Source organism: Plectrocnemia conspersa, unplaced genomic scaffold, assembly GCF_051122295.1.
Source record: "Plectrocnemia conspersa isolate PC_06_02 unplaced genomic scaffold, ASM5112229v1 ptg000008l, whole genome shotgun sequence".
Classification (NCBI taxonomy): Eukaryota; Metazoa; Arthropoda; class Insecta; order Trichoptera; family Polycentropodidae; genus Plectrocnemia; species Plectrocnemia conspersa.
Window position 1 is genome coordinate 16,367,985 of NW_028277172.1, and position 26,250 is coordinate 16,394,234.

At 28.4% G+C, this 26,250-nt stretch overlaps 1 protein-coding gene across 1 annotated transcript in view; it reads left to right on the forward strand.

The window, feature by feature from the left end:
- Positions 1-26,250, forward strand: part of side-VII (sidestep VII transmembrane protein) — a 542,053-nt gene that overhangs the window by 312,094 nt on the left and 203,709 nt on the right. The window contains exons 3-4 of the mRNA XM_088190535.1: positions 21,654-21,786; positions 25,220-25,428. Of these exons, the coding sequence (XP_088046661.1) occupies positions 21,654-21,786; positions 25,220-25,428 (342 nt within the window). The remainder of the gene's footprint in view (positions 1-21,653; positions 21,787-25,219; positions 25,429-26,250) is intronic.

The following is a 26,250-nucleotide window of genomic DNA, read 5'->3' on the forward strand; positions in this document are numbered from 1 at the left end:
TTAATCATAATTTTCAATGGAGTGGAATATTAATGACCGGAGAGAAATTATGATAAAAAAATCGGCGTTATACATGAAATATATTTTATATTGTCTAAATTTTATTATTTATTGTTAATAATATTGTGATTTTTTTATTTAAAAATTCTTCATCAAACAACAAAAATTATAATATAATCATTGTGATAATTTGTGGCTCAATCACCAATAAGAAACATTGCCTAATGATTGGTCCCTCCTTATTTTAATGACACATCTATTACTTTTACAAAGGCTAACATTAAAATAGTAAAAATATTTTTTTTAAATATTTTACATGATTATATACTAAATATATTTATTGAGTATTTTTTTCAGATTTGATTGATCCAATATTATATTTAATAAGGGGCGTACTTTTTTTATCTCGGTGTAATATAGAGTTTTAGAAAAGCATTTAATCAATGAACAAACATGTTAGTAAATATTTTTCTGGACTAAAATGATATTTAAAAATCTTAATTATAAAAACCTAAAGAACCACAAGACTTGATAATTTTTTTGTAACATCTATATGATAGGTTTTATCTTTAGTAGTTTTAATTTTTATTTTTACTTTATTATCTCTATATAGAATATCTACTAAAGCTTATAAACTAAATTGAGATCTAACTGTTACAGTAATCTATGCTTAGAGTGCATATTTTAGTGTTAGCTAATTTTTTGACGATATAACTTTGTCTCTGTGCAATGCCAATTTATTTTTATTTCTACCTACATCAACCGTTCTGATCGATATATTCAAGACAAACAAACTGATTATCAATCTTCAGAAATAATTGAAAACCTATTACCAATTATGTTTTTAATTTGTTATTTTTTGACCATTAAAATATTATTCAATCAATAAAATATATTATAGTAATATAGCCTTTTTATATTCAGTTCTCAAAATATTTATTTACGTATAACATATGCTTGTAAATTATTAATAGTTTGCATAGATAACTATGTCTTATACACACAAATCCTATAATTTAGATCGTATTTTACTACTTCAGTAGAAAGCTACAATCACTGCTTAGTTTGCCTCAATCAAGTTCCATTGTTTGGCCACGTTATTAAAAAGATTTATTGCTTGAACTTTATGGTATTTCAAGAATTTGTGGGTTGAAACCTACATAGCAAAAACACAAATCGCCCAAGGAAATACTATTAATGATAGAACATAGAAAGTAAGGGTTTGTGTGTTGTATTAAATATATTATTTATTAAATTATAAAATTACATATTTATTTTTGATTATATAAATCTGATATATGCATAACATATACATATATGTCTTAAGCATTTTATATTAATATTGATTTTTATACAGTTATAACGCACGTTTATTTATTTTGGGCTGGACAGGAGGTTTATTTTGTGGAATAAAAGTTTGTTGTTATTATTAGTATTAAATTTGTTGTGCTACAACTGAGAAAAGATAATATATTGATTAAAACCATTCATTTGTATGCTTCAAGTACATAACTAAAATATTTAATTCATGCTTATCTTTTGAATATTTTCCAATTATCTGGAAAACGGCAAAATTCATCCGATAAAAAAACCTGGCAAAGAAGATAACATAATTCACTATTGCCCAATCAGTTTACTTCCGTCATTAAGCAAGTTATTTGAAAAATTATATCATCTCGATTAAAGGAATCTCTAAATAGCAAACTTATTCTCTAACAATTTGGTTTTTGCGTACATTATTCGATTACGCATCAACTTAACAAAATAACAATACACATTTCGGCCGATTTTAATATGAAAAAAGTTCTGGTCTTTTATTGCTAGTCATAGAAAAGGCCTTTGATACAGAATGGCATGACATATTAATGTATAGTCTTTTAAAATACAGATCTCTCTATTTTATTATTTATATTTTACGGTATTATACTAAGTATAAAAAACTCAGTACCAGATATTTAATTCCTACCATTAAAGAATATTGTTATCATCAAACTGAAAAATACTATAAAAGTATCTCACGAGACCATGCAAACCCACTAATATCCATGCTAACCCACTAATGTGTTGTATTTTATATGTTGAATATTTGTGCATAATTTTTTTTTTTAATTTTTAAAGGGTCGAATGAATTTTTTCTTAAATTTTGATTACTTACAGATATTTTTTTTATTTGATTGTATAACTTAACCAATTGTAAATAATGGACATGGTTATGAACCAGCATTGTGCATTTATTGTGTCTGTTTGCTATTGTACTTATGGATATTTTTGAAATAAATTTTTATAAAAAAAATAATTAAAAAATTAGTATATAAAGCTGTTAAGAGTTATAAAGTCATCGTAGAAATCAAATTGTACTCTTCAGAATTCAAGGACTGCTTGTCTGGATCAGATTAAACGATTTTAATAGTCTTAATCTATATTGATTCAGAAAAAGCTTTGATTAGATATGCCGTTAGGCTAAACTTTTGCATATATTAAGTCAAAAGTAGAAGTTCATCTTAAAATAGTTATAAAATCGGCTTTTTATATTTTCTATAAGAAAAAAGAAAGAGATAAACGCCTTTACTATTTTTTAACCCCTTCACGAATCTGAGTGATTTGTGTCGAAACAAAATATCTTTGATTTTATATAATAAATAACTTATTAAGCAATTCTAGCTATTAAACAGATTCATTTATAGCCAAATACTGTGTACTTACTCAAATTAAATAAAATATTTTTTAGTCATGTATTTCTCTTTAAGACTGCACATTCTTTCGCTATTTTTGCCGTCAAAAATAGATTGCGTTTTAGTTTTTATTTTTGGTGTCGTCGCTTGTCCTAAATTTTTCTTTGTTTCTTTTAGGTTGGCCGCTAAAATCCCGTTACTTTTTTAAATATAAGTGACAAAATACTATTAATTTTATGATTTATTTTACATGCTTTGTACTAATAATTTCAATGTGACGTTTTAAACTAACTCGATGTTAGAATTTGGCACGGCTATTTTAAACAGACATTGAAATCATAAGTTGCTGTAATTAAGCTAGCATAATTTTAGAAAAATATATCAGCATTAAGAACATATAATATGTTTTTGTACTCAATAATAATTGTCATATAAAAATATTTACAATGACATTTAATATAAATCAATGATGTTCAGCATCACCATTGTACATAAACTCTTATCACATCTTTCTCTATACATTGCATCTCTTTTGCTGCGCTACGGACGCGATTTATACTTGACTATCTACAATTGTAGGTTTTTCACTCGAAATAAATGTAATTACATCTGACGGCACTAATAGACTAATTGTTGCTTACATAATATTATTCATAAAGACAATTATATCTCTGCTATGGACTACTCTAAGGGTAATTTATTTTTGTTTATGTGCTACATAATATCATTTTTAAATAAAACAGGTTGCTCCCGTATTATGTTTTCATCTACAGTCCTCAATCGTATTTAAGTGTGATTGTTTTTAATTTAAATGCAATTTTATTCCAAAAAGCTACTGATATTTTTGGTAATAATAAAATATATATTATATTTAGGTATGTATTTATAAAACTATGTTGCCTTTTTAGTGAGTTATTACTTTGAAGATTATCTTTTAAACTGACATCGGAAAAGTCTTAATAAACAACGTCGCGTTCGATTACATGCCGTCGAATTTTCCTTCCGGATTATCCCACAGTAACGAGCCTCGAAGACTAATTTTCCGTTTTGGGCTTTCTTTCGCCAACGAAAACGGCACTAGTATACCATTCGACCATTCTTTAGCCACGCTGTGTCTGTGTTTATCTGCAACCCTTTCCGATCGATTACGCCACAGCCCTCTGCAGCACAGCCTCTCTCTCTGCAACACACAGGATACGCGGTCCATATTTCACCGTATCCTTTTCCATCCCGGGGCTTATTTCGGCTTTGCTTTCGAATCCCGAACGGATATTATGTGTTATTGATATATATATACATATATCTTTTTTTGCAGCGAAAGACGAAAGATTTACCTATACGCTGAGGCGGGTTGTCCCGCGGCATCGGAGCCGCTCGCAAATTCGGTGCCTTATTGTACGGAGAATTTCTTGTTCTTCTCTTTCTTATTTTTTTCCGAGTATATCGGTACATGGGTGTGGCAAGTGTATAATTTTTTTCTGTTTTTCCTGAATGAAAAAAATATATAATTTACGCAGAGCTTCAGGCACGTCGCGTATGCCCGTTAAAATACCAAGCGGAGTTATTGCATCAAATAATATAATATATCTCATGTTTTGCCGATATTAATATTTTATTCTGTAATTATATTTTTATTATTATATTAACATTTCTGATCTAACAATACAAATAAATTATCTTAAATAAAATGCACTTTAACATACTAGGCATACTGAAATATTATCTAAATATTTTTAATTAAAAAATAAGTTTTTTGCTAGATAACGAAATTATTACGATACACCGGTGTATTAAATATACATTTAGTCACTTGCAATCAAAACTCATTATAAGTGAATTAGTGTTTTGTCGTTTGAAAGTTCTCGATGGATTTTTTACATTATTACTTAGCAAAAAATCAAATCCCCCAGCAAATCGTTGTCAACGTTACTTGTTCAAAAATACGTTACAGCATTTCGCTTCGCATTCCCTATTGAAATTAAATTATGATTTATCGAACTGTATAAATCAGCGAGAAATTAATAATAGAAATTTAACATAATAGTAACTGTTTTGACTCCAGCGCTGAAAATCAAATCCATATCCACATGACCTAATAATTTACGCTAAACGCAGCGCTATTTAAATGATCAAAGAGAAAATCAATTATATTATCAGTCAACTGAATGTACTAATATATTGTGTGATTAAAATCAACGATGTGTACGCATTAATAAATACTATAAAATATTTTAATAAAATTATGGAAGTGATATTATATTGATGTTACATATTATGCGAGATTTAACAAATCGCGGATTGATAATGTTAATATTGGCTGAAATTCAAAACTACTATTGTGCTTTTGTGTTTTATAATGCATAGGTTAAACAGTAAAACATATTTGTAATAAAAATCATATACAAACTTCAACATACATGTAATTATGATTGTAGATTTAAAAAATATTTAAATAATACTTGCATTGTAAAACTAATTATTGCACAAAAATATAATTATTTTAAATTGTGATGTTATATAAAGGTACATTAAAACAAATATTTAGGTAGTTTAGTTTATTTTTGAAAACAGTGGTTATCGAATGATAAGATACGTATATTAAATACTATGGATTTTATGCACTTTAAAAACTCTTCTAAAAGTGTATCTATAATTTTAAATTATTTGTTAATGTATCTATAATTTTAAATTATTAAATAAATTTGGTTTGTTAAATTCTGTAAATGTATTATACCTTAAATATATAAAACAATTTTTTATTGTAATTGTATAATTAATCAAAAAAATAAGTAAACTATAATTTATTTTTAAATAATCAAAAAAATATAATATAAGCATCTTTAAAAGGCTCTCTAATTTTTTTGATTTAGTAACCACAACTTTTTAATATTATATCTTTGCGTTTTTATTAGAATTCGTGACTATACATTTATAAATTAAAGGCGCCCGAAACTATGACTTTGATTGATCTTGAATAAAGCTATTTAAATTTATATAATCACTCTAGTATTACTCTTAACTAGTAAAAAAAATTAAAAAAATGAAACCCTAAGAGTTAGTAAAAATAAATAGTAACTAACTTTTCTGACATCCATTTACTTTTGAAGTCACACCTCTTTGGCCTCAAAACTAAATAGTTATGTATATGTTTTATAATATTTATTAGAAATTGGTTATGAAATACGTGGCTTAGGGCTTAATATATTTATAAAGTCAATTAAAATATTTCGTTCCTACTTTCTCGAAACCTTTTCTGTTTTTTTCTTGTTATTCAGCGCCACGTGTCGCACCCAACACTATATACATATTCTTGCATATATAGTCTCGGGTATTGATTTCTTTTTTTCTCGTGCTCCACAAATTTCGTACGCGTATTTTGCCTCTATATCAGATCTTCGGATTATTTCGATACATTAAACCTGGGGGCAAAGTTTAAAGAGTCTCCAGTTGTATTTATCAGGAGATAAAATTAAATGTTGTCGAAGATATTGACGCTGCCGATTCGGGATCATTAACTCCGTATTCTGGCGACGCATTCTTGGAAAAAGCAATTGTAAATTTTGCGAGAAAATCTTGAATATAATATACGTAAAATATAGACGAAAGACATTTTGAATTTCATGTAAAACAAATACCTTTATTATTATTATTATAAGTGAAAATAGCAATTAGAATAATTTAAAATTTCTTTGTTATAAATATAAAGTTTTTTTATTAACGAAAATATGTAATGGTTTTTGAAGTGTAAAAATATAATAAATAAAATTTATACTAGTGTTGCAAAATTAGAATCTAAAAATAAGTAATCTATTGTAATTAATAATATTTTATAAATTATTATCTATTATATGAAGAGCATGTGGATTCGAACGCACGACCTTTTAAATGCTTCACAGTGATATCTAAATGATTCTTTTGAATGGATTATATTTAATCTGATTTATTTATTTACTGTGTACATATTTTATGTGTAGTGTATAGCTTATATTCGAGCATAGGATAATCTCGCATTGGAGAGACCGCATTGCACCGTAGCAATGAGCAGCTAGCGTCCGCCGGGGCTTTATTTATCGGCTGGTACTCGCCAGTGTTGCCAGTATATAGTGTGTACGTATTGGATTTTCTCTCGCGGAAAATGCAGCAATAACTCACTTTCGGTTCGTTTGAATTGTGAGCGCCCCGCCACAATGGCAGTCCAACTTTGCAAAGACTTTCGAATCACTTTCGCGGAAGAAGACACCCATTTCTTCTACTTCTTCTTCTTCTTCTTCCTATCCTTATGCCATGCCACAGCCGACGGCGGATTAGCGATATATCATTTCAAAGGAGTCTGGCCCGGTCGGGGTTGCCATGATAAATTGAATCGGTGCCGAACGAACCGTCTCTCTCGGACTCGTGTTTGAAGTTGACTTCTTTATACAGATTGCAAAATATACAACGATAGAAATTGCATAAATAATATACAAAATTATTAACTTAGAAGTTATTGTTTAAAAATAATATTGAAATGTAAACAAATGGATTTAATTCTTTGAATACATATAAGACCGTGCGCTAACGGTTAATTATGCCCAATATTTAAAAAGTATTTGATTATTTGATAATAACAATAGCGTAATGTATATATCAGCGTCCAATACCTCTTTAAATTTTAAACCCTTATTTTTATTCATATATAAATAAATATATATATATATATATATATATATATATATATATATATATATATATATATATATATATATATATATATATATTTATATATATTTATATATATATATATATATATATATATATATATATATATATATATATATATATATATATATATTTATATATATTTATATATATATATATATATATATATATATATATATATATATATATATATATATATATATATATATATATATATATATATATATATATATATATATATATATATATATATATATATATATATATATATATATATATATATATATATATATATGGTAAATATTTTATTAAAAACAAAGCTTCAGTTTTCAGTTTATGTTATTAAGAATATAAATTTGCTATTTCCCAAGAATACACAAGTTTTTATTTATTTTTTGCCATAAAAAAATGATTTGATATTATATAATTATGGTTTACATCAAACATATATCACATAAATTATTAAGCCTGTAATATTTAATTCAAATCAATATAAACATAACGAAATAACTTCAAACATCAAGATATTCTTTTTTTGATTCACAGTGGTGCTTTCTTTTTTCACCACCCAACACAAGCAGAATTTTCAAAAATGTAATCTTTGGGTAAACTTCAATATAGTATTTTAAAAATATTTATTTGTGAGACTTTTTTATAAATAAAAGTTTAAAGTCTGGAATATTTTTCCAAGTATTTAAATTATAATATTGAAATTATATTTATTATAATCTTTTTTTACCCTTCAATGATCGTATGAATTTTATTAAGTAAAACCCAATGAAAAACAGTTAAAGAAAAAACTAAATACTTCTAAACATTGTTTATAAAAACGATTATTTTAATCTTTTACCCATATAATATTACTATTTTCCATATTTTATTAGTTCAAAAAAACAATTTCCTTTACATAATCTAAAACAATTTTAGAAACGTTATTTACTTTCACGTGGCAAATGAAAACATTAGTATCATTTTATTGTTTCAATACGCTTTTGGACTTTTTCTTGCCAACCTCCATGTATAATATTTTAATTTAATTGTTAAAAACTGCATTAAAGTTTTAAAAAGAATTGTTTTGAATAAGCTGTATTATATAGTGTTTTTTTATTTATATAACCATTTTATTTATTGATATAATATATACTTTATAAAATAGCTTCAATAGTAATTATCCGCTAAACGCATATTCCCCTGTGTATCAGGAGAGTTTACGGTAAATATATTATTTTTTAATATATATTAAATAGTATCAAAGGTAATCCATATTTTATTTAACACAAATGTTAAAGAAAATAATCTACTATTTTATTTACTTAAGTTTTAAAATTTTAAATATTTAAACAATGAATAGAAAAAAGTTAGCTTGGGACTAATTCGTCTACAATCGAAAAACAACTTAAATTTAGATATTCTATCACAGTTTTTATAACATACTCTCTAGATATAATAGTACTTCAAAGAACAAATTAAATCTGAAAAGATAATCAATTGTGAATAATTGTCTGGATAAATATTGTATAATTTAATAGAATTAACGATGTTTTTCAAAGTATATTTAATTAAGAACGAAAGGTTATATAAATATCAAATCATAACAATAACAATTTTCCCGTTTTATTTTCTCTGGATTTTTTAAAGAAAATATACTGCACGAGCCATTTAAAAATTAATTTCGTTAGGAATTCACCGAGAAAGATTAATTTTGAAACGTTTTCAGCAGGTAAGCCGAAATGAAACAAAATTTTTAATCAGTTTTTTTCGCTATTAATGTTTTACAAGTTCGGGTGGTTTAGAGTTGAGATGATAATTAAAATCCCTGCTATATATTTATAATATTAATTATTGAAGTAAACTGCTAATAACAGTAGAACCCTGTTTTTTTGCAACCACATAAATTTATATATAATATAATATTCATAAAATACAAAATATTTATTTATATTATTATTTAGCACCCTTATATTATATTATTTCATAAAAAACGCAACCACACGTCATAAATTCAACTTTCACATAAGCGTCGAAGACAAAGATGCTCTGATTGTGAGTTATTCTCCAAGCCACTTCATTCCGGGCACTCCCCGAACCCAAACAACAACAACAGATAAATGCACTTTATTGCATCATAAATTCATCTCGGCCGCAAAAGTTTCCAACTGCAACTTTACAAAAACGCTGATTCGGTAGTAGCGCAAGTTTACGTCGCCCAGAACTTACTGCATACTGTTAACGCTGTTGTATTGACTTTGAATGCTTATATATACGTATATCTTTCTCTCTACTTTACAACTACGTAAAGTGAGTGCTTTACAGTACAAAAATTCACGACAATTACATGCGTCGTACAATAAAGCGTCGCTGCAGTGTTAAAAACCGTAAAATTTTATTACCATCCTAAAGCTATATGGCTGAGACTATGATGGCGTGAATTGTACATTTTATATAAATATTCTACGTGTATCTTAATATAAATAGTGAGACGTATAATGTTTTATATTAAAGTTTTATGCGCAATGTCTTCAACTTTATTGAAGTGTGGCGTAGAGTTGGTTCAAGATTGGTACTCACATTGCTTTTAATGGATACTTGCATAGTATTATTGTATGCTTCATAAATGAATAGCTTGAAATTATTTTCTACTATTTTATATAAATATGTATAAAACTACTGGGTGTTTGTATCATACATATATAAATAATATCGTCTCTTCACTATATGACGAAGCTTCACATATTTCATAATGCTGGTTTGAGTTAGAATAGATTGTTTATAAAACATTACTATTGCTTCATCGATACACCTCTAAAATAAGTTCACGCTTAAAGATAAACAATTCAGATGGCCAGTCAGACGATCATTAACCAAGAGTCGTAAGACAATAGTAATGTGCACAGGATAGAACGTATGTCTAGTGCGCTTTCTAAACAAAGAGCAATTTTCTCGGCGGTACTTATAGATAAACAAGATCTCAGGACAGAAGTGCTATTGGGTGGTCCGTGCAATATTTACTATTATCAATGCAATTATTTGGTCACGAGATCTCTCTTATTGTGGTATATTATGCGTGTTCCCTATTTTAAAATGGGTTAATCTCTATTATAGTTTGTTTGGAATGGTCTTTATAATGATTTATATATTATAACAGGTGGTTTCAAGCTTTACAGTCTAAACTTTTAAATAAAATAAAAATTACAGCTGATAAACTATAAAACAAAGTATGAAGTACATACATACAATTGGTTTATTTATAAGTATTATTGCGTGAAATACGAAGCATTTTTTTATTTAGATAAAACCAATTTAATTGTTCATCAATTTTAAATTTATCAATAATGCTAATCGTAATTATTAATAGTAAGGAAAAAACTAGTCTTCAAAGCAAAGACTTTACTCCGCTACTCTCCGTGAGCCCTGCTCTTGACCTTCGATTTTTTTCTTTGATCTGATTAATTATTTGTTTATTAGTGGCTAAAATCAAAATCATATTTAAACAAAATATTATCAAGTTCATAAAATTACTAAGAAAGTAAGTCACCTTAATGCATTTTGTGACTGGGAACTTATTGGTTTAAAAGCCATAAAAATCTCAATTTACATAAGTTAACTTTTATATTCACCTATCATTAGACACATAAAAAACAAATGGTTTTTCTATTTTTTATAATGGGTTTACTTTATAATATAGTATATACTGTGATATGGCATCAAACGATGAACAATTTTACAGAGACTAACTCGATTGTTTTTGACAAAAAGTTAATTTTATTATTTTTGTGATTATATTTACTAATCTCGGGATTCGTTTGGGACCCTCTTCTGACTTATAAGTCTGCGGATCCACTAAAAACCCGCGACACGCCAATATTCGACACTAATGAGACGCGGCCCCGGGCGCCTTCGTTGAATGGGTGCCTGGAATATTATCAATTCAGGTCACAGGTCCGTCGCCGGTTAGGTGACACTCTCCTGTCCCTTAATGATGTATTCACCAATCGGAAGGGGACCCATTTCGCTAATGACCCGCTGTTCTTCGCGCTACGCGACAAACGGGTCGCGACTTGTGCGCCATAAAGCCTCGGATACGTTTTCATTCACAATTTATCCAATTACGACCGTTCGTAAAGGGAGATTCTGTGATAAAAAATATTTTATACGCGTACACGTTCATAATGACGTAATTCACCCCCAACTCCGACTTCCTGGCCGTAAAGCTCCGTCGATGAAAAGCTCGGCAATGGAGTATGAAAGTCGCTTCGTTGGTATTCAATATAATAGTATGTAATAATAAAAATAGAATACTGGCATTCTGAGAATGCACGGTTATTGAAATGTATTTTTTTTTTTTTAAATTGTGTACATCTTTTCATTGGGTAAAACGAATATCTAAATAACATATGTACTTTTTATTAATCGTTACTTTCCAAGTAACTTTTTATTATAACGTTTGCTCGTTCGTGTCCTTCGTATACGTGGAATTGCCAGAATTGAAATCAGAAATATTCTTCCGGTTAACTGGTCGATTGAAAACTGTTTTCTTGTCGGTAGTTTTTAAAATTCTATTTCCGAGAAACAGATAATTTCAGTAGCACATATGATTAAAGAATAATCCTGAATCAAACAAATCGCATTTTTGCGAGAGGATCCTAAAACTCGTATCTAAGCTCATACAAATATTTTTAAAAATAACAGATTAAGGAATACTGATATCAATAAACAAGTTGTTTTAAAACATCATTCTATATAAATAAAATTAAGCAATATTTCATAAGAAGCGTTTAAAGCATAGATTCTGAGTAATATTTGAAAGAAAAATATGTAACATAGCTTTACCAAATATATAATGACGCAGTTTATTATTAAATATATAATCAAGCAGTGGCTGCCAAACTGTTTACCTCTTGACTAGGATTCTCAGTCGAATATTCGAATTATTCGCCTGATTTTTAACTATATAAATATTTGAAAAATGAATCAAATATTCGTACAATATTCATTTATACACGTGTACTCGTTTTTTCTCTCAATATACCCGAGTGACTAGTGCCGCTCCAAAATTCATGGTCCTTTTTGAAAAAATGCGTAAAAAATGTTTTTACGCATCCCAAAAACTTTTGTAAATAAAAATGATTATTGGCAGTGACTACATGACCAAAATTCGTAGAATTTCTTCAGTGAATGAAACAAAATATTGAAAAGGCCCAACATTTATTTTCGTTGCTCGCTTATCATTATGAATTTCACGAAAAATCCTGTGAACTGACAAAGGAATGGTCTTAATTTGTTGTATGTCTTCAACGCTAATCATTATGCCAACGGCGATCTCTAATGTTAGCAAAATAATGTTTCTTGAATCAGAATGTGTTTTTTATAGCCTAATTCTGGGCAATCGGGTGAAATTTTTAAATTGTCATTATGTTGTGGATGTTTTATATTATTAAATAACGTTGAAGTTTCCTGGGAACCATTGCTTTATTTGAGAGTGTTGTTATATAAATCATAAACAAAGAAACTGATTTATCTTTTTTAAATAATGTAAAACCATATTAGATGTATTTTTCATTATATAATTGCTTTGATGAGGTGGATTCAGGTGCTCATTTTGTTTGCTATGAGCCTCTTTCTCGTTTTTTAATGTCTTGTTATTACTCTTTATTATTTGAATTTTTTTTATAAGATTATTTACGATATGGTATTGTTTGTATCGACCCACTTGGAATCCCTCGCGGCGCATTATTTTGCTGCGGCACACAGTTTGGCAGACACTGCCATAAAGCATGACGAATGTTAGCAAAGATTTTTTTTAACAACCAGACACAAGATAATGTCCATTAGAAGGCCGAGTTACGATATTTTTTTATGCTTTGCGAAAGACCATTTATTGTAAAAAATATACGAAGTGTAGAAAAAAAATAAAACATTTTTTTTATATATCGCATAGGATTGCTTATAAGACAAATTAGAACATTGGTGATTAGTTTCCTAAGTCTAAATAAAAAATTGTAGCCAATCATTTATTGGCGATTATATTAATGACTTCTATATGTGACATCCACTGTTAAAGGGTTAATATGCATATATCAACTCTGTTAGAATATTTTTTATTTGGATTATTCTCAAAGGCACAAATATAAAAATTGATAATTCAAGCGTTAAAAATAAATTTTAATATCGCTCAATGAGTCTTTTAAGAAATAGTTTGCCGTAAGCTTCCTGGCATACAATTTCGGCGTCTATGAATCTCATTAAAATTGAACAAAGACCTTTAGCCTACCAAACCCTGCGATATTTTACACTTCGCTTCGGGCCGTTTTGAAATAATAGCATTTCACCAACGCCAAATGGAAATGGATATTTAGGATTATGTGAACAAACTTTGAGGCACGTGATTTCTTTATTAACATAGTACCGATGCTTCTTCGACCACATCGTTTAGTGGTCTATAAGTTTCTAAGTGTTCTCATGTTATTAATTTCACGAGAATATGCGCCACGAAAGCCTTCAAAGTGCTTCGTAGATCAATAGCATTTTTTTTATTTATTTAACAATTTAGCTTGAGGTTTTAGTTTTGTGTATATTGATGGTTCAAAATGGTTTGGACGCATTCAATCTGTTGCTCTCTCTCTATAAAGAGTGATTTAAATTCTCTATACAAGTGGGTTTTCATCGTTTAAAATGAACCTTATGGTTCAAATTAATTAATTAAAACGCCTGATTTTTTAAATAACTACTCGATTTAACATTTAATCATTGTTTTAAATGTATGTTTAAGATTAAGGAATAATATATTTTGATTGTTTGTCTTATCGAGTTAGTACAATGTTTAAAATTTAGTTGAATTTTCACTTTTTATGAGAGAATAAAATATAAAATTTGCAGCCGTTCTGTCACCAACGTCCGATTTCTCTGCTCCACCCTGTATTTCTCTAAAGTCATCCAAAGAAGCAAGCCAAATACCAAGAATCGCTTAATACGTAACGACATGAATGTATTAAATTATATTCTAATATGATGTATGTGTAGAGTATAATATAACAGGTATTTCATAAGTATTGGTGTGTGTTCGCTTTAATCAATATCAAAATTATTATACGAACCACCCTCGTACGTGAACAGCAAAATTTATAAGGGCGAGTGTATCATTGTGTAGCCGAGCTGAGCATTCAAGGCTTTCATAGGTACCTAATACGTTAGGCGTTAAGTACTGGAGGGTCGCTGTGAAGTTAAGTGGTATAAGACAGTAGTAACTTTGAGCTGATTCTTTAGGCACACATGTGTGTGGTGTAGGGTGGCACAGAATATATAGACGTGAAGAGTTTCGAACCATAAGATTCCCTAGAATTTATTTTGTATCATTTTAAATAAATTTTTACTTTATTCTTATTTTTGTGATAGTTAAAGTAGCAGGGGCTTAACTTATAAATACATATTTGTTATGTAATTTTAAATAAGATATTTATAGCGATGACTTATTATTAAAAAAAAGCTTAGGAAAGAGGAAGATATTTTTTTTATAAAAGACACGATTAAATTATTACGTCTCCTAATAAATATATTTAAAATTTTTTTTTAAAATACTTTGTCTTAATCATAAAAGTTCAGAAAGGTTTTTGATAAACTTTTATATTCGCTGAGTTCTCCCAGAAATTTGTATGTTACTAGTATCTTTTCTCATTACCAATGTATTTTCTGATTTCTTGAGTACTTTCTGAGTCAGTTTTAATTCAAAATTAAATTTATTCGAATATTTTTTAATGTTTTACAACCGCTACATTTTTTTATACCACTGCATTAGAGATAAAGGGTCCGTGCTAGATACTCAAAAATATGCATCCTTTTTTATAAGCTTTTAATTGAGACCGGAAGTATTTAATTGTAAAAATATGATTACGATTTTCTCAAGTTCTCTGATTGCCCTTATCTTTACTGTTATAATCTAAGAACTGCATTAATTTATAGATATGAAAAAACTTCGTGATTTACAGAAATGTATGTATGCTTTCCACATTTTAGTATACATTCTTTAATGATCCAAAGACGTTTTGAAGACATTGATTTAGAGCTAAGCCCAAAATTTCAACTGGCAATTAAAGAATAAATATACAAGTAAAGAAATAAAAAAATAATGTTAGTAAATATATTTGAAAATCCAAAATCTTACACCAAATAAATGGAGAATGATTTTTTTCTTGCAATGCAAACATTTGTAAAATGAGTAAAAAAGTTATTTTATGGCTATTAAACCTTTCTTCAGACCAATTGAACCCTCGCAAGTAAAATATATAGTTTGCTAAAGATTTTTTTATATATCAAATATTTTGCTTAGTGTGCTTTTTATGCTTTTGAATATTTTGTAGCAGGTTAAATTTTAAATAACAAAGTTTTTTTCAACGCAAAATTATACGATATCCACTTAATTAGCTTAACTTTAATATGATTAAGATCAGATTGTGGCATTATTTACTTTTAGACTATTTTTACTAAAAAGTAAATTCATTACTAGTGACCCTTTGATTCGTTTCTATGAACGCCATAGAGGTAAAGGAAGCAATCTTTAGAAAGCCAGTAGAATAGCGTCATCAATGGGCACACGTTCCGCCATAGCAATTCGCTATAAATCACTCAGTTTTTTCCAAGCTCGCCGCTTTTGGACCACCCTGTTCGTTTATTCTCCACACCGCGGTAACGAACTCTCGTCCGGAGTGGCTTGCTGAGCATATTTCATGCTTTCTTACCTCAGCACAAGTTGTGCGCTCAGCTCACGCATTCCCAGCCCCGGCCAAATGAGCATTTCCCCACCCCCAACCACCCAACACAACCCACCTCTCGACACCCCACGGCTCGAATAGTTGTATTAAAATTCCTCGAATTTGTCACATAAACTAATGCCGAGTGATGTTTACGTTTAATGTACACATAAGGACGTCTTAATAACCGTGACGACTTGTAGCGTGAACGCAGACGGTGTGTAGTCATTGTCACGGTTCGGTATTAAGGCAGACTGCTAACGTTCTCTTCTCTAGAGCTCTTCTCTTGTCTATTCAGCAGCCAGTCGACGTGGTTTAAATTCAATTCATAACGCAAAAATAAGATTGAAGCGTTAGATACGTTGACGGGAAGCTTCCGCTCTATGGGATTGTAATAAAGAGAAGTGTGGTTGAAATAGAGACGGTGACTGATTAACACATTACACAACAGTTTTTTAAACATTCACTAGATGTGTACATTTGAATATTCCTTTTAAATATGGAAGTACAGAAACTTTGATTCAATAAGCTTTTTAGCTCTCACATATTACTGAGTAGTTTTTACTTTATGTGTTAATTTGCATACTATTGCATTTGGTTACTCGGGGATTCCAAATCATAAGGGCCCATTTTTTACAAAACGTTCCATAATTTACAAAACACACATGATTTACTTGTCTTCCTCTAATAATAAATTTTGTCACTGTTTTGATGAGGTTAGTGACAGTGGAGCGGGCGGGACATAATCTCTGCTTTTGCTCTCACAAAACTTGCATAAAACGTTTCCTTGGATAATTATTTAAAATAATTTAGAAGAAACTAACAACATTGCAACTAATCTATTAGTTATTGATGATCATTTTGTCACCCTCAACAAACTCAGGAATAATCATGCTAGTTTATCTGAGCAAACAAAGTCCAACCTTTTTTTTCACTAATAACTTTTGTCAAAAACTCTAATAAACATTGTCAAAAACTTTTTTAAAATCAAAATAAACTACATTTATTTGTAATCGCACATTAAAAGATCACTGTTTTGATGAAAGACAGTAAAACGAGTTTATTTTTATCCTACCGTTAATAACCATTATCGGAACTATATATAGTCAACTTTTTTTAGATTTCCTAAATTCCCTGTTCTGTGCATATGCTATAATAACTTAAACGCCAGCGACTTACCGATGAGTCACTTCTTGTATATTTTTTTGAACAACTTATTTTTAAAACAATGAAACATATTTTATACTTTTTTTTTAATTATTAAATATTGTTGTACTATCTTCATCTATCAGTAAAGCAAATATTTTACATTTATTTTTAGAAAGAGATACTGACGCTGGCGTTCAAAAGGTTAAAACCTTACTTCTCCAGCTCTCGAAACTTTCGGAAAAATTTGTCAATTCCATTTTTATTAAAATCAATACTGCAAGAAATTTAAAAAAAACATTATTATCCAATTCGTGGACCTGATAAAAAAATGTATGTAGATACATATGCTTAAACAAAGTAGATAAATTTATATAATCGTACTTTTTATAAATTTTAATTTTAAACGACACTCCATATTGTTCGTATTTTCTGTAAAATTATAAATTATAATTTTAAAAACGAGGATGTCACAATTTTTGAACTTGCTTATTTTAAATTTAGACAAGTCTAGGATATTGTTATATTACTAGTTATAAAATCTGAAGCCATATATTATCTAAGTGACAAAAAAATAGATATGAAAACCATAGTAAATTATGCAGTAATAAGCAATGTCATAATTGGTTTTAATATATAGGTAACATAACTTTTTATCATTATTCTTAGCATTAAACCCTTAAAATGCTATTGACTCATTTTGTAACTATTTTACTATTGAACAGTGAATAATCTAATACCCGCACTTCACTCTCCGAAAGTTGTCCTAGTGGAAGTTCGACCGAAGTCGGTCAAGGTCGCAGGCGTAGCCGGGAATTTCATACGCGTGCACGCTTCTCAACCTCGCGTATTATAACTACGTGCGTGTTTTAAACACAAAAAAAATTAAAGCCAAATGGAGAAAAAGGAGATGGTGGATGATTGCAATGCACCGGAATAGATCAATGTTAGTAAATAAGACATTTTATGTTGAATCGAGGCTTCACTGTCACTAATAAATAATAAACAGGAAACGTTCAAGTGTGCAACTAATGAATAATTTCTATTATTTTTTAAGGAAAAGTATGGAAAGTCAATTTGCTGAATTGAGATTTTATATACAATATATAGCTTAGGTCTTTCTCTTTATGATACATGCAAAATTGACTGCGGATTTTTGCGGTTTTTAACACATTGCATACCTTAAAAATGTATTATTCTTAAAAATGGGACGGGGCTTAGTCGCGAAAGTTACGACCTAAAAATTTGTTCAGAATCACCAAATATACACATATTTAAAAAAAAAAACGATACCGGGTATGATAAAATGCTAGTCAAATACTTTTTCTTAATATAAAACAGCAAATTTGTGACATATACAATTTTTTTTTTTTACGCTACGCGGCTAAATTTTTTTATTACGCTACGCACGGCCGTTAAACACGGAATTCCTCTTCCTCGGGCCTACAATTAAAGAAATGTTAACGTCAAATTTAAAATACAGTTTTGTAATGATTGTAATTTTTTAATAATATGGTTACCGTGGTAAAATCAGTAAACGTCAAATTGTGGATCGCGTACTAATGAAATAAAATAAAAATTTGTTTGGAATGACTAAATATATACATATTTAAAAAAACGATACCGAGTATGATAAAATGCTAGTCAAATACTTTTTCTTAATAAAAAACAGCAAATTTGTGACATATACAATTTTTTTTTTTACGCTACGCGGCGAAATTCGCACGACCGTTCAACACGGAATTCCTATTCCTCGGGCCTACAATTAAAGAAATACTTTAAATAATTGTATTTTTTAGCACTTATAATATTATATATTTGACTAAGAGCACTTATGGAATCAACTAAAGTGGTGAAATAATTTTGGCCGTCCAGATCGGGCAAAAATACCAAACAGTGGCGCGATCGTGAAGACGCCCATATTAAAATTGAATCGTTCTATCTCAGTTTGCGATAAACCATCTCTATCTCTCTCTCTCGTCACGCGAGAGAGCGAAAGGGGAAGTATCTCGCCGCTCGCGCTCGAAGCGTCTTCGGGTATTACTTTCGGAAAGCGAGGGAATTTTCGGAGGCGACGAAGTCGGCCGCCTCGACCAAAATTACCCCCAGTTTACCTCCCGTTCGCGGTGACCTCGGAGAACTTGCGAGAGATTTTAGCGCGGGGACAACCGAGCTCGACCGAAGTAAGCCCGAATTTTCACATTATATTTCCCGTCCTTGGCCAACTGTCGCCTACTTTCGGAGAGTGAAGTGGAAGCATTAAAATATAGTTTGAATAATATTTTTATAATTTGTAATTAGGCATTAAGTGTTTTACACTTTTATTATTAAAACGATATTTTTAAATAGTCCTGCTGTCAAAATATTTTAGAAGGTTGCTATTATAATAGTTTTTATTGTCAACAATGTTAAAAAAAATATTACTACAAGAAATTACTTCAGATCGACTTGAAACTATTCACATTGATTTAACATAATTTGTATTAATTTTAAAAGATAACAAAAAAAGCAATAACAGTCTTAGAAAATGTCCACAGCTGCATAATAACAACTCAGAAGTATGAATTATTCATAAATTTCGGTTATTACAAAGTATAATTTTTTCTCATTATTTTATATGCGACTGATTTTATCTCTTTCTGTTTAAAATAATCCTAAGATGAGAAGATAAGTTTTGTAAAACAAAACGACTCACCGGTGAGTTTTTGGTATTAAGCGGTTGAAGCAAAGGTTTTATTTGATCAAATTAGACAGATTTATTTAACAATTTAACTCTAATTTATGATATTACATATTTTTAGGCAGCAATTGAAAAAAACTAAATTATTTTATTATTATATATACGTCTTTATTATATATTGTAGCTTTGGATCTGATGTTCATAAAATAAAATACTATTAAATAAAGTGATAATCTAATATTAGCATTAAAATTGCATTACACTGGAATACGCTAATTTGTCGCTTGCATAATAATTATCACTTATGAACATATGTGCAGAGAGACTTACCAAATCAACCCAAATAAAAATAGTCCATTTTAAAGTGCAAACTTCGAAATTGAAATTTGCTATGGTATGTTATAATAATTTATTTATTTTAGGTATAAATAATATTTAAGTGTACCTGATAAAAATTATTCAATCTTATCTTAAACACACTATCAATTAACTGCTTTAATGTATAAAATAGAGTAGTATAAATATATAATAAAATCCTATACCTAACCCCAATATAATGTAGTTTTTTAAATTAAAAACTATTTACCTATTACTGAATATTTTTTTGTTTTTTATTTTATTTGTCAAGGTTGTTAAAAGTTGTGGTCAGCTGTGTATGCATAACTAACATGCAGTTACCTGAAATCATTCATTACAGTATTATTTGCTTGCCAGATTATCTAACCTGAATATACCTAAAATCCACATCAAACAGTTAGACGTTTACTTCTTAACTATAATTCAATTTATCCGACTAGCTGGAGCAAAGTGCTCTCCGAGCGAGCATGATGTTGTCTACCCGAAAATGGCATCTGCTTTTGGATTCGAGATACTATACGTGCGGCATTACGTCACGGCTGTAATCAGCCGCAAAAACTCGTTAGTCTTTAGTGAATTTTCAGCTGAGAAAATTACAGCAGACTCGCTCGGTGTTAGTTTACACTCGAGCAGATAGAAAATCGCGTTTATGCAGAGGAATCAAGACTCGAGTTGCTTTGTAACCATATGATTGGCCAATCGAGCGATCGCAGAACACGGAGCAAACAGATTTTTTTATTCGGAGAATAGTCAAAGCTTTCAATATTTTGCGTATAGATGCGGAAGCACGCGTGCAAGGATAAGGGTTACTGGTTGAATATCTACCTATATAAAAAACTACTTTTTATTTATTTTCGAAGATATAATAAAAACTATTCTAGAGCAATGGTATTTTATTTTACAAATAATCACATATCCAAGATAGTATAACTTATTTTATGTATAAAAAGTATTTGTATAATAGTTTGTTTTAATAAGTCAATTTTCAACAATATTTCCATAACCTTTTGAAAAATATCGTTAAAATAATATTAATGCAATGATAACTAACTCTTATCGTTATAATATATTTTTATTAATTATAAATTTATAAAATAGAGATAGAATAGGTGTTTTAATCAAAAACTTTGTGATTTAGTCGCACAGTAGCTACCAACATATGTGTTATTTGCTTATAGCGGCAATATGTTAAACCGTTAATAATATTTAGCCGATCTTACTTCAGAAAAAATAACCATTTCTTCGTCATTTTTAACTTTAAAAGCTTTATTTAAAGGCTCAGATCAATAAACAAATAATAAAATATGTGTTTAAAGTATCTAATATTCAGTACTAATATTAATTTTATTTTTACAGTACCCCTGACACAAGTGGTTGCCGTAGCTGGAGAACCAGTCTATCTACCATGCGACATCTCTACCACAGACTATGGAGATGCAGTTCTGTTAGTTCTATGGTATAGAGAAGATCTCGGCACTCCTATTTACAGGTAAATATTCAATATTAAAAGAAAACATATACAGATATTATGTGTGTGCGATTTTCGAAAAAATCCCATTTCGGTAGACTTTTATTTATGTTTGCTACTTTGCAGATTTTTCAATATACATGAGATATTTCTGGGTCACTTCCCGCCAAAGAAATTTATAGGAATCAATTGGCGACGGAGTGGGTTTTGAAAAGCCCTCTCGGAGGCTTTACCGGAGAGCTTTTATTGCTGGTATACGTCTCTCCTTCTGGTGCTGGGCGACTGTGGAAAATCAGCTTTCAGATAAAACTGAACATTCAATACGACATTTTTACGTATGTGTATGTATTTGAGTATAGGGAAGAGATGTGTATTGATGTAAATGTATGCTTTTTGATATTGTCTGAAAAAGTTTCATGTGTTGAAACGATTAATGAAATTTGAATAAGGGTTGTTTGTTAACTATTTAAGAAATGAGTGAAGAAAGTATTATTTTAATTATTACGTTTACATTTTCATATTGTAAAAAAGTAATGCCTTTAAATTAAAAATATAATTAACAAATAATTATTTACAATAAAATAATAGTGAAAATTAAAATTAAAAATATAATAAATTATATTTTGCCATCATTACTATTTCAATGTAGTTTTAATATATTAACTTAAATATAGGGCGTAAAGTTATATAGGTTTTTCTGATTGTTCGAAGCTTTTTGTTTTTTGCAAATATTAAAATAAGTAATTAAATTTAATTAATTGCCAATATGTTTTTAAGAATTTATAAAATACATCAAAATACCATGCCAATAAAAAAATGTCTCAATAATTTGTACGGAATGAACGTGTATTGAAATTAAATAACTTACCTTTTCATACCGTGTGAGTGATTATCTGTGTGAGCAATATTCGTATAAGCAGTCCTCGCCTTTATATGAATCAATTCTTTATACAATTTACTGTTTTTTAAATCTAGGATTTGGATACTTGATTCATAGAATTAAAAAGTGTTTTTGTAATTATATGTTTCACTTTGTTTTCACAAAGATTAATAACTAATCAATAAAGCATATTTAATATTTTTAACAGTTCTAATCAAATAAATGAAATTTTCTAAAAATATTTGCCTATATCATTTTTTTTGCGCTTGCTCAGTAGCGCTTTCTTAATCAATTAATTTGTCACAAAAATATTCAATTATTTCTGTGGAGCGATGATTTACACTCTTTTTGATCTTGCCTTATTATGAATGCACAAAAAGGACGTCCAAGTTACCCGCTTGTTGTTGACTTTGAATATTTTTCTGATTGCTTCCAACTCGAAATATATATTATCCACTTAAAACTTTGTATCTGACAAGTTGTAATATTCCCATGGCCCTCTGCGGCAAAACAAGCCCTGCCTATATTTACCCGCGCCCTTCTCTGTAGAGATTTTCAGAAATACATCTATGTATGATAATTTTAATTTAAAATTCTTTTGACCGGTTTCGAGTACGAATAATAAAGTTTAATATTGTTATTAAATATTATTTTTTTCATTATTATTTACCACACGAAACCTATCAAAAGTTATTACCAAGAGGTGCCAAAGATAAGCTTATAATTTAATTTGATACGAGTCATAAAATTGTATACATTATATATTATATAGAAAATTTTTTATCTTAAAAGTAAACACGATAAATTTAAAATCAAACTAAGCTTTTATATGTGTATTACCTATTATATTGTTATTTTTTATGTATTAGCAATATTATTGTTAAATTTATTTAAACAAAATATAATTTTGTAGCACATTTTTTCACAGAATATAGATTGCTACATGATGCTTGCCTTATAAAATTTGTATACTGTAATTAGTGATACATAAATATTTTATAATTTTATGGCATATAGTTGATATATATAATTAAAAACAAGTACTAAAATATAGCATATTTTATTTTATGGCATATTCTACCTCAGACTTAAATATGTACGATCCCGTTTTAAGTTAGTTTTCATTTTTTTATGGCTTCTCTATGGTCCTAAAATAATGATTTTGTATACATGGTCTATTTATTAGAATTATATATATAAAAAAAAAACACTTTTTTTTAAGCCCAATATTATTATAATTAAAGACAAAGAAATATTAGTAATAATCAATTCTAAAAGTCAAGTACTTATTTATAACCTAAAGAGCATAATTCAAGTGTCGATGATTTGCTCACGTCACGACCTACAACTTAATATAATTTGACGCACTGTTCTTAAAATAATTAAGTGATCATAGTATAAACAGCAGCTTTGTAATTTAATTTTAAAATTTAATCAATACGCCTTTTTTAGCCCTTTTAACGCATTTTAATATGGTTTAAACTCTCCGTAGCAATAAAAACTCTTGTGCAGCGCCTGCAATTATAACACAAAAGAACTTTACGGCAATATAAAACAATTTACATTGTAAACGTTCGCCGTATAACTGCGGGTTAACGCTTTAAAATTATAATTCGCACATAAATCCGTATTAATGTCGTCGTTAAATATTTTTAAACAAGAAAATAACAAAAAAGGCAAAAGAAAGGCAATCTTGGTGGGTAATTATCGAGACGATTTTGCAAATGTTCTCTTTATGCCCTTTTTCTCGTATTTACATATTTTTACATCTCGCCATGTTCATAATGGTAATGTAAAATAGGTATTATAATTTTACATGTTTCATACAGTTAATTGCAGTTAAAATTTAATTTGATTTTATTGTTAATTTAATTACATCAGAACGCTAATTACATTTTATTTCTTGAGTGCTTTTTTAATACCACAGAGTAATTCACAAACAAAATTAGAATAAAAAAATGCAATTAATAAAAAAATAATATTTGGATTAACTACAGAATATTTAAGAAAAATATTTATTATAAGTAGTTTAAGAGTCAAGTATTCTATTGCTTAAAATTCAAAAAGATAAGTTTTGTATGTATATTTTAACTAACTTAGTAAAGTAAACTTTATTATTACACCTGGACTCCTCTGATGTTTTAATTTAAGCAATATCAGTTTAAATATTATTTAAAGATTACGATTACATTGTTATAAAGATGTAATCCATATAATAATATATGGATGTGAGTTGAATTTTTTCGCATTGGTTGAAATTTTAATAATGTTACACTGAAAAAGATAAATTATTTAATTGGCTAATAGATTAATGTATCGCAAAGTTAAAAATTGTCATTTTTATAAATAGTTTCTAAAATTATATATAAACCTAAAAATGAATAAATAAAATAATTATAATAAATTTAATGTGAGGATCTTAGGTTCGTCTAAGCATACAAAGTATATATCATAGTTATTAGAAAAAATTGTAAAAATTATATTTAATATTAAATACTTTTTATATGAATATTTTTTTTTTTTTTTGTATATAGGTTACTTTAATATTTTAGTAAAAATCTGCTTTATTTTCAGTGTCGACGCAAGAGAGAGAGACTTTGCAATAGCCGAGAGATGGTCAGACGAAGGGGTGTTTGCAAACAGGGCTTATTTCATGCCCGAAAGAAGACCTGCCCAACTGGGCGTAGATAGGGCAAAAGAGTCCGATCAGGGTCTCTATAGGTGCAGGGTAGATTTCAAAGTTGCTCAAACGAGGAACAGCAAAGTGAACCTCACCGTGATCGGTAAGTGAATTTTCGATATTCCATATATACTTTCAGAACCATGTAATAATATTAATGTAACGACATAGCGATATTGTTTCTTTATACAAGATGGCCTTTTGCCATTTACCTTTTATTATTATTTTTATTTCAAGAATTTGACAAAAAGCTTAAATACTTTGTTCACTTATAAAATATAATGTACGTTGATATTAAATATGTTGCTAGAATTTTAAGTACATTTTTGCCTATACGTATTGTTTTTAAACAATTTTACTTAGGCCGATTATATTAATTTAAATCAATACTTACAAGGGCTCAAATATAAATGTATGTGAATGTGAGTATTTTATACATTCATACTATACGATACGAGCAGATCAATCTATTGACTTAAAATTTACTAGCTACTCGAAATATTTATTAGGAAAATATATTTATTAAAAATAAATATATAAATCATTTGATAAATTAAATTAGTGTATGCTAATACATATTAATAAAGCACGTGATCTTTGTTATACAGTGTTACATAAAAAACTAATATTTATAGTTATGTGATATGTGAAGCAACCTACTCATATATTTATATATCGTACTCTATCTGAAAATTTTAATACAGCTCTATTTATTGACTGTAATATATCAATTTATTAGGAAAATATATTTATTAAAAATAAATATATAAATCATTTGATAAATTAAATTAGTGTATGCTAATACATATTAATAAAGCACGTGATCTTTGTTATACAGTGTTACATAAAAAACTAATATTTATAGTTATGTGATATGTGAAGCAACCTACTCATATATTTATATATCGTACTCTATCTGAAAATT